General features: G+C 58.1%; 1 protein-coding gene across 2 annotated transcripts in view; it reads right to left on the bottom strand.

Moving 5' to 3' along the window:
- Positions 1-4,161: 4,161 nt before the first annotated feature.
- Bmp7 (bone morphogenetic protein 7) overlaps positions 4,162-16,299 on the bottom strand; it is a 69,237-nt gene continuing 57,099 nt past the window's right edge. The window contains exons 4-7 of one of the 2 annotated variants that reach the window (XM_046433811.2): positions 14,610-14,807; positions 8,442-8,518; positions 7,020-7,130; positions 4,162-4,797 (exon numbers count right to left, since the gene is read on the bottom strand). In XM_046433811.2, coding sequence (XP_046289767.1) covers positions 4,648-4,797; positions 7,020-7,130; positions 8,442-8,518; positions 14,610-14,807 — 536 coding nt within the window. In that variant the 3' untranslated portion in view covers positions 4,162-4,647. The remainder of the gene's footprint in view (positions 4,798-7,019; positions 7,131-8,441; positions 8,519-14,609; positions 14,808-16,299) is intronic. The other variant, XM_046433812.2, reaches the window with a different exon arrangement.

Genomic DNA, 16,299 nt, shown 5'->3' with positions numbered 1-16,299 from the left:
CACCCTTCCTCCCTCCTGCCCAGCAGCACCTCCACCTCCACACCTGTGGACCCCGCAGGTGGAGATGCCCTCCCTCTGGCCACCATCCCCTCCACAGGCCCCCTCTGTCCCCCATTCAGGTCTCCACTGAAAGGGCCTCCTCTGAGTGGCTCCCCAACCCGCGGCCCGACGTGGTGTTCAGCTGCCGTCGGGCCTGGCGTCTCCATCGACACGGTAGGCCGTGCCCGGGTCGTGATGCTGTGAGGGGCCCACAAAAAATATTTTAATGACCTTGAAAATCAGAAGAAAATAAATGAATATAATTCAGCCTGGTTTATATTCGTCTTTATGCCGACGGGGTCATAAAATAGAATTTTTATTTTATTTTTATGGAGAAGGGTCCCGACAAGCAGGCTGTGCCGCCGTGTGTTCACTGGTCGCCCGAGAGCAGCTTCCTGCCTGCAGATGCTGGGCTTTGTCCCTTGTCCACTGCCCAGAGCAGTGCCTGGCGCAGACACAGCGTGAGTCAGCCGAGGAGCCGCAGCCAGAGGAAGGTCTGTGGAGCAGTCCCTGCTCCTGAAGGCCACCCTCGCCCTGCAGAGCCGGCCAGGTCCCCTGGACACCTTCTGAGCCCCACAGCCCTGCTCCTGGCCCAGCCCGGAGTGCATCACCAGCGGGGGGTCGGGGGAAGATGGGGAGGCTGGGTAGGGGTGTGGCCTGGGAGAGCAACCTGTACTCTCACTGCAGCGGGTTGGACGGTGTCACCAAACCTCATCTGTCTACCCCTGAGCCCTGGAACCTGTGAATGGGACCCCACACGGGAAAAAGGTCTTTGCAGATGAGATTAGTTACGAATCTAGGGATGAGATGAACCTGGATTATCTGGGTGGATCCTACGTCCTATGACAAGTGTCCTTACCAGAGACACAGAGCAAACACAGAGGGCCACATGAAAGCAGTGGCAGAGGCGGGTGGCACAGCAACCAACCAAAGAACGTCAGGAGCCCACAGAGGCTGGAAGAGACAGGGAGGCCTGCCCCCGAGCCTCAGAGGGACGCAGTCCATGTACACCTTGACCTTGGACATCCAGTCTCCAGAATTGCAAGAATAGATATTTAAGTCACCAGCTTGTAGTAAATTGTTATGGCAGCCCCAGGAAACTCATGGTCACCTTCTCCAAAAGATCTGGAGAGAGGAGGCTCAAACAGCCACGTTAGAAGCTCCCACAGAGCTGGCCGATGGCCACTGGCAATGTTCCCAGTGCCCAGCAAGATCCACGCAGGGTGATCACCAGGCACAGGAAAACAGAGGGGCAGGTCTGCAGATGAGCAAGGTCCATGACAGGGGAGGCTATCGTAGAGCCTGGGAAAGCCAGGGGGGTCATGCCCCCAGACGAAGGCCCTCACAGCCTGGAAGCAGGAGGGAGACCAGGTCCCGAGCACGTGGTCCAGAACTCAGCCTGGACTAGGGACTGACACTCAGGTAGGGAAGGACATCGGAGGGCTGGAGCTGGGGCCTGGGAACCCCCACTTTTCCAGAGCAGCCCCAGGAGATTCCAACTTAGGGGAGCCCCAGGGGGAAACCCAAACTTGGTGGCGCATTTCTAGTTCCTGCAGTTATTAGCTGAGGGACTTGGGGCAAATTCCATCACCTCTCTGTGCCCATCAGGCAGCAGGGCTGAGAAGAGACAAGGAAAGAATCCAAGGGGCGTGCGAACAGGGGGGTGGGAGCCAGGGGTGGAAGGGCCTGCTCACCTCCAGGGCCTGCCCAGGGCCGGAGCAGGCCAGCCAGGGAGCAGAGGCGCTGGCCCTTCCCCGGCTCTGTCCTCTCCTGATACTTTGCTACTTCACAGGGACATGGGTGCAGATGAATTTGTCTACCATTTTCTAAATGGCCACTGGGCCTTGCCCCTTGGTGAGAGGGACCATATCGCATGGTGGGGACTGCGGCCTGGGCTGTCCCTCTGCTCAGCCCAAAATTTGCTGCACGGGAAGGGGGCCCAGGGTGGTCACATCTGCCGATTGCTCAAGAGAAGCCAGATGAAGGGATTTTTTTTCACCCCCAACTTCAGATTTTCAAAAACCCATTGGCAACAAATTCACATTTTTAGAAACGTGTAAACAGCAAGCGAGGGACGAGGCCTGTCTGCAGAGCTGCATCTGGGCCTCCGCCTGGGACTCTGGTCTTGGGCCTGGAAAATAGAACAAAAGCTACGTTGCACGTCAGGACAATGTCAAGAGCGTTTGGAAATCGCAGGGGCTGGAACTTGTTAGGAGCTTGGTCTGAGGCAACAGGGGAGGAGAGAGCGGCGTGTCCGCAGCGGGCTGAGAGGCTGGAAGCGTCAGGTGCCTGGGCTGCAGATTTGAGGAGAAAAGGCAGCCACAGTCTTCTCCCCACGCCCACTGAGGGCCACGTGGAGCACAGCCGGGCACTGGGCACCCCGCCTTCACCATGTCCACAGCTGGGCACCTCCAGAGCTGGGCTCCACCGCAGCCCCTAAACTGCCCGAGTGAGGCAGGCTGGACAAGGCCGGTCCTGGGGCCAGCGGTGCTGCAGAGTTTTGGGTGTGTGCCCCCCTTCTCTCTCTTGTGCCTCTGTTTTATTGGGATGACTGAATCTTTCAACTATGTGAGCAGTAAACACAGCTAATTTACCCCCTGTCTCTTTGAAACAGCTGCTGACAGCTGAGCTATAATCCAACCAAGGATCTTCGCGGCCCCGACGACCAAATGCACATTTGTTGTTTGGTTCCGTGTCCCTCCCGGAGCCCACACAGCTGCACCAAACACTGAAGAGCCAGCGCCTTGCCCCCAGGCCTGTGCGATAAACAGGGCACCCCACACCCCCGCGGCCAGGCCAAGGCCAGGTCCTCAGCAGCTGGAGAGCGCCCCGCCGTCCAGGAGCGCAGAGGGAATGCGGTGCGCACAGACACGCGGCCCGAGAACCAGAACCAAACGTCTCCTTTTATTACAAATCAAAACCCTTTTTATTTTGTCTCTTTGTACAGAATTTTCACTGAGGACTGTTCGGCCACAGCCGTGGGTACATTGATCCAACGGTTAATAAATAGTCTTAAATAAGAAGACATACAGGTGGAAAGCCAGCGCTCACGGTCCCGAGGGAGAGCGGCAAGGAGGGTTTCAGAAGAGCTTCAGGTGGAAATAAATAACTTCTTTGTCTCATCACAGCTATTTACAGGTCGACGTGTACACCATGCTCACCAGAGGCTGGGAGCCGCAGCGAGAACCAAGAGGGAGTCACCCAAAAGCTCCCCGCTCTGCCAATAAACAAAGCAAATCTCAACAAAAACACCTTCCCCCAACAACCAGGCAGCAAAGGCTGCAGCCCAAGCTACTGAAGAAGAAAAAGAAAAGCAGAGCCGATGTTTCCAGGAGGCACAGGCCCGTGCTCCTCACCGGCCTGGGCTCTGCAGGGCCGTGGGTGCTGCCTGGACAGCTCTCCCCTTCCTGTGGGGGCAGGAAACGGGCCGACGGCCCAGCCCTCCCCACGGCCTTGCATTTGCAGCTGGAAGCTAGTGAATAGCATTTGGGGGACCCATCGGCCCAGGCAAAGGGGGTGTGCACCAAGAACCATGTGAGAACTGTCACCCCAGCCAGGATACATGCTCGGGAGGTCACCTTCCTGCTGGCGGCTGGAGTCCAGCGCACCTGGGCCTCTCAGCCCTCCCACCAGGTGCCTCTCACCTACTTCAAGGAGACAGTTTGTTTGCAGAGCCCTCTAAGAGGGGTCAGCAAGTGAAGAGAGGAAGCTACAGTGCCCCCGCAGGCCCGGCTTCAGAGAAGAGCATGGGTCCCCTTAGAGGAGAAGCACACTCTGCTCCCCGCAGGCCGGCGGACTTGTCTCCTCTGTGCTTCCCAACCTCAGGGTGCAGCCCAAGTTCTGCCCTACTTCCGTCCTCACAGGGGAAACCAGTCACCAAGTCCATCCCTGCCACAACACACCTTCTCCTTTGGGCCAACATGGCCACTTCCGGGTGCACCTGGTCCTTCCCTCCAGCTGCATTTGGGCGGATCTGGGTAAACATGGGGCCCTGCAGGCTCGGACTGAAACAGGAATGGAACTGGGGACTTCCCACCCTCCAGTGGCCACAGCTTCTATGAAGTCAGAATAAATCAAGAAATGGGGATAGACTGTTGAGGAAAACATATCTGTAACGTCCTAGCCGTTTGCATTCATTGGCTTTATTGTGACATTTGTTACAGGACCTTCCCACCAGTTTTCCTTCAGCTCAGCCACAAGGGCCCACCCCTGGCCATGCCTTCCTCCCTGTTTGGTGGCCTGGCGGATGGTCTCCTGGTCTCCTCGTTGCCTCCAGAGTCAACGAGTCGGAGCACCGTGGGGACAGCACAGCCCAAGACTGTGGCTGCGAGATCTTCCTTGTAGAGATTCTTTCCTGTTAGGTTTTGCCTGCAGCAGCTTGTAGGAGCTTGTCCACAGGATGCTGCCGAGGCAAAACTGATCCACAGCCACTTGGCACTCCAACCCTGAGACTCTTATACCTATACAACTGGGGAGGGGAAGGGAATGTCCCAACAGAGGCAGCTGGTCCGTTGGCTCCTAACCAAGGCAGGCGGTGAGAGATACTGGGCAGGGTGACACAGCGGATCCAGAAAAACGTGGCCCCAGAGGCTCAGCTTCCAGGAGGGGCTAGTGGCAGCCACAGGCCCGGACCACCATGTTTCTGTATTTCTTCAGGATGACGTTGGAGCTGTCATCGAAGTAGAGGACGGAGATGGCGTTGAGCTGGGTGGGGGCACAGCAGGGCTTGGGCACTGTGTCTGGGTTGATGAAGTGGACCTGCAACACACCCAACATGGCCTGTGGTGAGGGGCAGGCCTGGCCCCCATCTCTCCCTAAGGGACATCTACTGCCTGGGCAAGATGACCCAGATGACATTACCAAGAAGTATCCTGACCTAAGCACATTACACACACTCCCTTGGTTCTGGGACTGTCCCCATGGTGCAGACAAGGGGACCACAGCACAGGGCATCCTCACAGATACAGCTGCTATGCAAGGAGTAGGATTTGGCCGTCTGGGGCCAGGTATTCTGTGTCCTGCCACTGAAAGTGCTTTCTCCTGCTTGTGGGCATCATGACCTGGGCAGAGCATGGGTTGGAACAGGAGCAAAATAAACCCCCAAATGCCCGCAGAGACCACATGATGCCACCAACCAGCCAAGTCAGCCCGGAGCAGGCCACACGGAGAGCGGGAGCTGGGGCAAAGCGAAGGGAGAGGCTGCCACTCAACCCAAGCTGACGGCAGGTCAAAGGGTGTGGCTAGTGCTCAAGACAGGCCAGAGATGGAGCTATTCTAGAATGTTCTAGATCACAAGTACAGGAGGTATGCTAGGCCAACATGCAGAAACCTGGGCCTCTGCCCACAGCCTCCAGGCTCGGACCTGACATGGCTTCCTACATCCTCGAGGATGGGCCCTTGTCCATCTTTCCCTACCCCACCCTGCACTCTGAATGATTTTAAAAGCAAACCTCAGACATCAGCCCATTCCTCTGTGAGCATCCCCCCAGGACTCTCTGAGGACGGGGAGTCACCCTCACTTAAGCATGACCACAGAGCATCATCTCACTGTCACTCGAGAGCCCTTTTCCATCTTAAGAACTCCAGTGAGATGCTGACTGAGGCCACCAGGACCCTGTCCCATGGGCCATGAAGGGAGGGCTGGAAGAGCATACGAATGAGCTCAAGGCAGCACGGGGACATGCCCCCCACACTCCAGGGTCCTGAGGCAGTCCTTCCCTGCAGTAAGACTCTCCAGGCCCAGGCCCAGCAGGGGAGGGCCGTTCCGCTTCCAGCTAAGGATCTTCAATTCGAAAAAGGCTTTTGAGTTTATAATCCAGGGAAGGAAAGGCTTTGGAAAACACATACTTTAAAAAAAACAAAAGGCTCTTGCCCCCAAGGGACCAGATGAAAGGACCAGATGAGCTGTTCTCCAGGACTGAACTCGCCGGCCAGGAGGAGCAGAGAGGCAGGTCGCAGCATAGGCATGAAGCCCAGGATCAAGCAGCAGCCGGCAGAGGGAGCAGCCCTGGTGGTGGGCTCCGGGTCACCAGCAGCACTGCAGCCAGGTGCATGACCAGCTGCCAGGGAAAGGCCAGTCAGCCTTGGTGGCAGGGAGCCAGATAACGAAGTCCTTGCACCTGGGATTCCAAGCTAAAGAACAAAGTGCCTAACTCCCAACACTCTTGCTAATTTGGGTAAAGTAGTGCTAATGGCATCTCCTGAGCATCTCTGTATGCTGGACCTCATCAGCATATTGAATCTTCCCAGTGACCCTGTGGATGAACTTGAACTAGCCCAGGGCTTCCTAGATCTCTCTACCACACAATCCTCTTTGCCCTCTTCCTGGTACGCTCTTCCCCTCTGAAATCTCCCCATCTGTTTACTGAACTGTTTTCCACACAAGACAATGAAGCCAGAGGCCAGGGACCCCCTCCGGGTTATTCCCTGCAGCGCCCCTGGCTCTGTGCACGGGGTCTACATACTCTAGACCCTCAATACAACAAAGGCCCTGGAAGGACTGCCTCCCCACGTTCAGGGCCTGGAGGGGAATGCACGAGCTCATCAAGGGGCCTGACACTCTCGAGCTGACCCCTCCCCAGGGATGGCCAGATGCTGGGGTGGGCAGAGAGCCTGCAGACAAGACTGTCTCAACACAGCACAGACATCTGACCCCAAGAGCACAGTCCAGACTGACGGACCGGCAGCCCCAGGCCCACTTCTTGGTTAGGCATGGTAACCAGCACCTGGGACTTTGGGAGCTCGTGAACCTGTTCTACTGTTAAAGTTAGAACAAAGGAAGGAACTTCACATCCAGACGTATGATCATCTTTACTCCAATGAAGTCGTAAAATATAATTCTTAGTATCTTTTTTTATGGAGCAAAGGGCCCACCAGACAGCGTCTCAGGCTCCGGCTTGGAGGCAGCACAGCAAGACCTGAGGTCCCGCAGCCTGTAGCCCCAGCTGACCACCCCCTGGACAGCACCCGGAGGCACCCACCAGTGTCTGCACGATGGCGTGGTTGGTGGCGTTCATGTAGGAGTTCAGAGGGAAGGCGCACTCCCCCTCACAGTAGTAGGCTGCGTAGCCTTCAGGGGCGATGATCCAGTCCTGCAGGAGAGGGCAGCGGCTGGGGAGTGGCTGGCCACTTTCAGAACCACACAGAAAACCTAAGTAGCAGGGCCTTGCCTCCCATGTGGACACCCCCCTCCCGTGGGCCACGGCCAGATGGGCTCAGGGCTCTGCCACACCCCCAAACAGGGGGGTCCAGAAGAGGCAGGAGGAACAAGAGCAGCCTGTAGCTCCAGCAGAAAAAAGTAGAGTCACCAGAGGGCAGGCAGAGCCAGGGCTATGCTCCTGGACAGGAGGTGGCACAGCAGAGAGGACTCTGGTGTTGGGACCAGTCAGGAACCGACTGCCCCTGCCAGGTGATGACACATTACAGTTCACTGGAAGCCAAGCCTCCATGCCTGGGTGTACCCGCCTGGAGGAGAGGCCAGTGACCCTCCAGCGCTGTGGGGGAAGTCCAGCAGCGTGCACCACCTGTGTACACAGCTCCGTGAGCAGCACACCCCACGCTGGCCTCCAGGGTCTGCAAGCCCAGGAACACTGTCCAGCAATCCATGCACCCCTCACTGACTCTCGGGGGCACAGAATCTTCCAGCCGTGACCCCTGGAGTGTGGATGCTGCTGCAGCACTCCCTGGAACACGGATGCTGTCACTGGTCCCAAGGATAGACTCACAGTAGGGTGCCTGACTGGCTGCATGCACCTTGCCTTGTGGGTGTCTGGGCACAGTCCCCATGGAAGAATCTGGACTCTCCCATTGAACTACAAGCTCCCCACGGGCTGAACAACATTGTGAGTTGCCCGGTGATCTTGGGACAGTGCACTGACCTCCATGGGACAGACACATGACCAGTTTCCTGGCTGTACCTCAGCACCCACAGCAGGTCCAGGGGCTGTGGACACTCACGAGTGTCCATGAGGTGCTGGGTGAGTGACCATCAGGACTTGTGGTAGACGCCTGCCGGCCTGCAGGACCCTCATTCCTGCCCCCTTCCCCCCACAGTGGCTCCAGGGGGAGCAGCCCGGTGGAACCATGGGAGGGGAGGAGGGGTGGGCAGAGGGGATCCCGCCCACTAACACAGGGCCCGGCCATGTGACAGAGAAACAGACGTCACAGGATGGGAATGAGGGGCGGGAGGGCCACGAGGCTCAGAGTCCACAGTGTGGGGGCTCCTGGATCTGGGTCGAGGCTCACATTTCTGTTAGGGGTTTCATGGGACGTCCCCGTGACCCTGGCCCGCAGCCTCTTCCCCAGTTGGGCCACGTGCCACCCGGAGCCTGAGTGGCAGGATGAGGTCCGTGACTCCTGTGCACATGGGGGCGCTGCCCCAGGGAGCGCGGCGGGGCCCTTACCTGCCAGCCCAGGTCGCGGAAGCTCACGTACAGCTCGTGCTTCTTGCAGGCCTGCCTCTGGTCACTGCTGCTGTTCTCTGTGTGGCCGAGGAGGTGGAGGAGCAGCACCCAGGGAGGAAAGCACACACGCTCACGTCCCTCCGCCTGGTGCAGCGGGAGCATGATCACTCCAGCCGGAGGGTGGCTGGGAGATCTGGCCTGGCGCTGCCCGCACAGGGTGCCCGGCCCCTCCTCTCCCTCACCATCTCAGCCAGAGCACCTTCAGGACCCCTCTGGACACTGGCTTCCCTGATGGAATGCTGGCCTGTGCCTGGGGTCCACGAGGGGTCAAACCCCACACGTACCCCCCCACACATGGCTGCACAGCCCTGCTCAGAGGGGTCTGCTTCAACTGTGCGGCCTAGGAGTGAGGCCAGAGCATCCCTAGACTTTCTTCCATCTGGGGGGCAAGAGGTGTGCAGAAACACCTGGAACAGAGTCCCCCACAGCACCAGGAAGAGATGACAGAAGCCAAACCACGGATGGCCAGCACACACCCCACTGCGGTTCCCACGGGAGCAGCCACAGTGCCCTGGGGTTTTCCAGAAGTGTACGTTGGTGAGCCTCAGGTCAGGCCCGGGCACTCGGGACCGCTGCAGAGTCTGCGCACGCCTCACGCACACGCACGCTCTGAACACACGCTTCCACCTGCGGCTGGGCGTGCTTTCTCCTTAAACATGACCTGTCTGTCCTCCACCTTTCTATCTACCCAGAGTGATGTCCACCTCCGGCCCTTGCCTGGAAGGCCTGGGTGGCTCTGAACCCTGAACCATCAGCCACAGGCTGCTCCTACGGGGGCCTTTGCCCTTAGCCGTTTCTCACAGCCTGAAGGCTCCAGTGCGTGGTCCTCCGTCCTGTGTCTGGTTCCTACTGTGTATTCTAGTCTCACTGCTGCATCTCCAAAGCCTCGAGTCCACACTGCACAGGTAAAGGAGGGTCAAAGCCTCAGCCTCACTCACCCCTCTCATGCTCTTGGGGCTGAGCGTCCCAGTGGGCAAGGTGGCCCAGAGAATGAGCGTCCCAGTGGGCAAGGTGGCCCGGAGAACGTCTGAGAGGAGGGACAGGGCAGGCCCAGGAGGTGAGGGAGAGCTTGCTGCGTTACCTGACCCAGGTTATAGGACTCAGGTGCTTGTGTCCCCACACCTTTCTGATGGACCCAGTGTGGCCCTCCTGAAAGATCTGGTACTGGCCCCTCATGGCAACCTTCCCTTTCCCAGTGACTGGTTGGGACACCCAGGCCTGAGCTCGCCAGCACGTCCTGCCACCAGAGGCAGGCACTGTTCAGGAAGGAGCTTAGCTCAAACCATGGGCCTGGGGGTTCTGCAAAGAGGGCCCTCCATCCTAAGGAAGACCCATGGGAAGATGCCCTGCTTTCTCCTATTGCCTGGCAACAAAAGAACAATGAGGCCCCTGGGTAGCCAGGGCCCTGAGATGAAGCGGTGCTGAGATGGCAGGGCAGGGAGCCTTAGAGCTGGGGCCGCGATTCCACTGCTGAGCTCCTGGATCAGAACCTCCCCTCGGTTCTGTGGGCAGTGCATGTTCTAGTGTTGACAAGCACGGGACGTGGGGTTCTGAATTTGAAGGTAGTCCATCCCGACTGGTCCTGCCAGCGCAGGCTCGTCCCACTGAGGACAGTGTGATCAGCTTGAGTTCCCCCAGGGGTGCCCTGGAGGTGCAGGCCCAGACACACAGCAAGCCCTGCAGGCCAGCGGGGACTCTCCCAGCTGCTGGCTCCAGTGGGCACCTCCACGCCAGGCCAGCTGCCTGAGTGTTCGCAGCAGTTCGCCAGGGCTCTCACACAGAGGAGTCCACGCTCCCAGCCCACCCGAGGGACATTTAAAACTGCACACAGGCACACCTTTTAACCACTGAGTATCACGGCTGTGTCCCTCAAACCAGTGACACACCACGAGGGTGTCTGATGAAGAGGGAACCACCCCCAACACCCGCTCTCCACCATCCACAGGAATCCTAGGTCAGTGAGAAGTGGGTCGGGGCCAGGCTGTCACTAAAGCACAAAGGGCGAGCTCCAGGGCATCCTAGGAGAAGGGCCCAGGGAGCTGGAAAGGCAGCTTCCCCTGGCTGCCCAGAAATCTCCGTCAGCACCCTCGCTGTGGCAATGTGGGGTCGCAGGAAGCTCCCTCCACCCACAGCCTCCTCGCTCTTGCCTAGGGGGCAGCAGAAGGCGAGGAGCATCCTATAGGCCAGAGAGTATCCTACAGGCCAGGGAGCATCCTACAGGCCAGGGAGCATCCTACAGGCCAGGGAGCCTGCCTGAAGTGCCCCAAATGAGAAAGAGGTCTTAGCACGTCAGCTCGGGCCAGGGACATTGCCAAGTACATGGTGTCCAGAGTAAAGGAAGACCCTGAGCTGACGTGAGGGCTCAGCACCAGGGTAGATCAACATTGTCAGCCAGGAGCAGAGGAGGGGTCCATAGGCCCAAGTGCCACTTCCCCAACCACATTGAAAGCAATGATGTTTGACTCACTGTTCAAACCCCAGGCCCAACGGGGGGTTGTGGACATGCTGTGGGGGTAGACACTGGCACTACCATCAGGGACCCTAGACACCTGCTCTGCACTTCTGGTCTCTTGGGATCCCGAATGGCCCCAGAGAAAGTGGCTGGAACTCCTGTGTCTCACAAGGACTTCGTAGCAGAAAAGCCAAGCCAGGCTCCCAGCCCCCGGCTCTCCAGTCCTGCCCCACTTGCCCACACAGCAGAGCGGGAGGCAGCACATGCCACTTGCCCTGGTGGCCTCCACCTCCACGAGGCCCTGCCCAAGCAGCCAGCACGTCTCGACCAGTGCGCAGACCCAGCTGCCGCCCCCACAGGTCGTCTGGTGGAGGCGGCTGATCACCAGGGCATTGGGCTCAAGTGGGGCGAGGGCCCAGGTCCTCCACCCAAGCACGCCATCTGAAGAGCCGTTGGGCCCTGGGGGTGGCTCACAGGCAAGCAGCTCCATGGCAGGCGGCAGGCTGCAGCCTGTGTCCCCAACCCACACACAAGAGCTGCGTGCGAGAGAGGATTCAGCTTGTGTGGCCCCATAGCAGGGTTCCTGGCCTGTCACATCACGTGAGATGGGCACACCTCCAAGACACACGGCACGCACGCCCATGCACGGGCGGGCACTGGCTTATGAAGTCTGGGGTGGGGCCCAGACCTGGGATTTTTTTAGAAGAGCTTTAACAAGGCCAGGGAGTTGAAATCCACAGGAAGGAGGGAGGTGGCAGGTGGAGTAGCTGCCCCATGGGGAGTGAGGGCTCCGTCCCTGGACACTTGGTGAGGATCTGATGGAGAATCGGGTATGGGAGGCCAGGACCTGGAGGCCTCTTTCCTGCCCCCCTCATTCTGATAGGGCTCCAGGACAGAGCCTGCTGGGGTGGAACTTGCCAGCACTTCCAGCCTGCTAGGATGCAAAAGCCTCGGCCAAGCCCCCAGGCTCTGGCTGAAGCCCCGTGTCCCACCCGCACTCGCCATCCTCAGAGCAGCCAGAACCATCTCCCACCCCACTGCACATAGCGTGGAGCTCTGAGAGACCACTCCATGTTCTTGGGCTGAATTTCAGACCTGAGCTGCAGCTTGCAGGGGAGGGATCCACACCTGCTCCTCACCTGCCCCAGCCACACGGCCTCAAGCGTGACAGGGAGCCTCCGCCACGGGCCCTGCAGCTGCAGGTCCCACTGCCTGGCCAAACCCTGGGGACAGCCTGGCCACATTCAGCGCCCCCTGCTCACTTCTCAGGGGAAGCCTTGCCTGCCCCTGGCATGGGCTGGAGTCCCACGTCACTGTCCTCCATCCTGGGCCTCTCCTCACACAGGGTGATAACGATGCCTGCCTCCTGCCGGGCCTGGAGAGCTTCCCCACTGAGCCCCAGCCCTAAGGCCCAGCTCGGAGGAGCCCCTGGTGTGAAGGAACAGATCAGGTGATCTTTGATTTAGCAAATCACAGACCCTTTCAAGAAACCTAAAAAAGGGCATGAATGGAGACCAAGCAGAACCCTGCACACACTCTGAGCCATCTGGGCCACTGAAGCCCACTGGGGTCAGGAAGTCCTGCTCTCAAAAGTGCCCCTCGGCCCAGCAGGCTACCTCTCCCTGGGAAAGTAAAATGAACATTAGGAGGGGCTGGGTGAGGCGGAAGGGGCCACTGGCAATGGGAAGTGGGTTGGGAGGCCGCTGCTGCCGCCTCGCCATGAGACCTCTAAACACCCCAGTTTTCTGGGTGGTTCCATGGACCAGCCCAGGCCTGAGAGTCTGATCAGAGGCCGCAGCTGCCACAGCTGCTGACCAGGGCAGGTTTGTGCCTCAGACTGTTCCTGATAGCCACCAGGGTCCCAGCTCTGGGAGCTGAGCTCAGGGGGACACCCAGCCCACCAGCAGAGGAGAAAGCTATGTGGACAGCAGCAAGCTCCTGCCCACTGCCCTGGTGCACACCACCACACAGGGCAGCTCCAGGTCACGCTAACTGCCCATCTGGCAGCTCGGGAGTTAAGTCCAGCTCGGCCGCCAGCTGAAGTCTAAGTGTCATGGCTGCCTTCTTTCTGGGGGTTCTGGGGAGAGTCCATTACCACCTTCTCCAGCTAGAGGTCACCTGCTCTCCCTGGCTCAGGTCACCTGGAAAGGGCGGCTTAGAGGTTTTTGGTGTTTTTTTTTCCAGCCATAACCTGGGCTCCAAGGATCTGGGTGGCCACCACCACAGTCCCCGGGAAACCGTCTGCTAGAGATGTTAATTGACATTTTCCTTTCAGTCTGGGAGGAAATAAAGGTGCGTCTCCTACCAGCACAGGGACCTCCACGTGCAGGGGAGCATAAGGTGGGCGAGGGTGGGTGACCACAGGTGACCACAGGGCTGGGAAGGGGATTCTGGCTCCCTAAATCAAGATCAAGATGTACCATCCTGGGTTCCAGCAACCTACGCCACCAGACACCATCAGTGTCCAACTGTGCAGTCAGCCTGTGGGGAAAGGGACCGTGTGCCAGCCAGCCATGTTCCCAAAGCCCCAGACAAGGACAGGCTCAGGCATGGACTTGGCAAATGCCTGGGGAATCATCAAAACCCCTCAAGAGGACTATTGGGGACACTAAGGCTCATCTAGGACAGGCAGATATCTCCAGGCAATTCTAAATAAGGATGTAGTTCCGGTGTAATGGACAGCCAGCCTGCTCCTGGGGCTCAAATCCCAGGGCTGCCACTTACTCCGTGCCTTTGGACAAGTTACTTAACTTAAACTGAGCCCCAGTTTATCTCTCTGTAAAATAGGAAGCCTTGGAGTCTCGGAGCCTCAAGAACTATAAAACCTCATGTGCTAAAAACTGTCCCGCTCTATAGTGAGGATCTGAATGCTGCCACTCCTAGGATTGTCCTTTGGGGATGCCTTACATTTAGTACTTTCATTAATCTTTGAATTTCTTTCAGTGAAGATATTACCTCTATGGAGGCGGGGATTGAACTCAGGGGCACTTGACCTCTGAGCCACATCCCCAGCCCTATTTTATATTTTATTTAGAGACAGGGTCTCACTGAGTTGCTTAGTACCTCGCTTTTGCTGAGGCTGGCTTTGAACTCACGATTCTCCTGACTCAGCCTCCAGAGGTTCTGGGTGTCTCTATTTTTACAGGTGTCTCTATTTTTAAATTTTTTCTTAGAGTAATGAAACATTTCAAACACACCTAAAAGTATACCAAATAATATACAAAAACACTTTCCACCCATATTTTTTTTCAAGGAATCAAATTGGTCACAAGTTCTCAATATTTTTCATTTTAGGAAATAAGTGAAAGATACAGCCAACAGCTCCCTCTGTTTCCCCTCCCACCCACGCCCGCTGCCTGTCTTCCTAGCTCCCCTTCCGAGGCATCAGTGTGGCCACTGTTTTCTCTAAGTACAAATCTGCACAATCTGCATCGTGCTATGCTAATGCTTTTCATTTGCATTTCTAAGTTGATTTATTAGCTTTATTAATAATCAAGCTGGTAGGCTCTGGGCAGGCAGGGATGTGGGTCTGCTTCAGCTGTGTCTGCTCCGGAGCCGCCTGTGGAGCTCCCACACTGATCTGGAGTGGTTCCTGTGTCGGGGCTCTGTGGGGCCCTGGGGTCCTCAAACCCTGCGCCGACCCACCCTGGACGTACCTGCCACACTGGCCATCCTCAGAGCCTCCTGGTTCTTGGGCGTCTTGGAGCGGTTCTGGCTGCGCTGCTTGCCCCCAGTAGACCGGACGCTGCGGAGGTGGACTTCGGTGGCCTTGAAGAAGGCCACCATGAAGGGCTGCTTGTGCTGGGGCCCGTGTCGCCCGATCAGGCCCGCCAGCTTGGGGTTGACGCTCTGCCCTAGGGAGGAAGCAGCCAGACGCACAGACGGTGGGTTCCGGGAGGGACAGGGCAGCTTGGTGCTGCAGACATCATTTCCTCTGCCCTTCATCCATGGTTCTGCCACCCACCAGTCCTGGCCGCAGCCAACCCCAGGCCAGGAGCTGTCCTAGCAACCTGGAAGCAGCTACAAGCAAAAGAGAAAAGCCCCCACTCCCGGACTTTGCACAGGGGGGAGGCGGCCGAGGGACACCCTGGGTACTGAGTGGGACTGGTAGGTGTGGAGGAAAACAGGCAGGGGAGGGGCAGGCTGCAGTTGGCAGATGGTCCCATGCCAGGGGCACCTAAGTCCCACTCACAGTTCCATGGCCAAAGTGGGTCACATAGTCAACCTAATTTGGAGGGGGCCATTCATGTTCTGTGCCAAGGAGGGTGGGCACAGCTGCCAACAGCCCTAACGACTGCAGAGGGACCACTGGAGCGGAGAGCTGAGGACCATGAGGAGGAGACCCCTCCAGACAGAGGGAGCCCAGAGGCAGCTGTCTGGAGGGGGGCGGGGGGCCACAGGTGAGGGCTGCAGAGGAGAGGGGGGGTAGTGGGCAGGGGCAGCAGGAGCCCTGATGGTGTCGGTCCTGTGGGCAGCAGCAAGCTTTTGCCTTGACTGTCCACTGGGTCCAGCAGTGGTCCCACCAGAGCCTCAGGAGAGGGTGAAAATAGGGTGTTTAAGATGTAATTCAAGAAAAGGCCAAACTAGGCCAGATGGGCCTTGATCCAACAGGCTGTCCTCCTGGGAAGGCCAGGTGAAGGCAGAGGCAGAGGCACCAGGGAGGGAGACGGGCCCAGACGCTGGGGTTGCCGGGAGCACCTTCAGCAGGGGGGCACGGAAGCATCCCTCCCTGGAGCCTGGGAAGGAATCTCCCTGTGGACACCCCGGTCACGGATGTGGGTCTTCCAGGCAGCGAGAGAACAAAGCCAGGCTGTTCTGAGCCACCTAGGCTGTGGAACTGTGTTCCCACAGTCCAGGGAGGCCACCGGGGCACTCCCTGAGTGGGAGACACCGCTTCTTATAAGATCACCTCGGTCTGTCCCTGGGGACCGGACTTCAGAGATCAAGGACAGGAGCAGGGGGAAGAGGAAAAGGTGGAGGAACCACCCAGACAGAGATGAAGAAGGCCCAGCCTGGGCGCTGAGTGGTCCGTAAGAAATGGTCGGATTCTCCAGGTTCGTTTTTTAAACCCATATCTGGGATTTATTTTCACTCTTTGTTTTTAAGTAAGTATAGATTCACTGAAAGTTGGGGAAAATCCACAGGAGGTCCCACGTACCCTTCACCCAGTTTCCCCAGTGGAAACATCTCAACTAGAACATGACGTCCCAAGCAGAGAAGGGCAGGTTCTGAGTGTCTTGAAAAGGAACCTCCCGGAACGTGCCGAAGGATGTGGAGACCAGAGACAAGACGCTCCCTCGGGACCCGAGAAAGGAAGGCCGCCTGTTTGCCGTGGCGGGGAAAGCA

This window comes from Marmota monax, unplaced genomic scaffold (genome assembly GCF_021218885.2).
Source record: "Marmota monax isolate L192 unplaced genomic scaffold, Marmota_monax_Labrador192_F-V1.1 WCK01_AAM20220418_F8-fsc00014, whole genome shotgun sequence".
NCBI classification, from domain to species: Eukaryota; Metazoa; Chordata; class Mammalia; order Rodentia; family Sciuridae; genus Marmota; species Marmota monax.
Note: the sequence above shows the minus strand (reverse complement) of the source record. Positions and strands in the feature narration are given on the sequence as shown.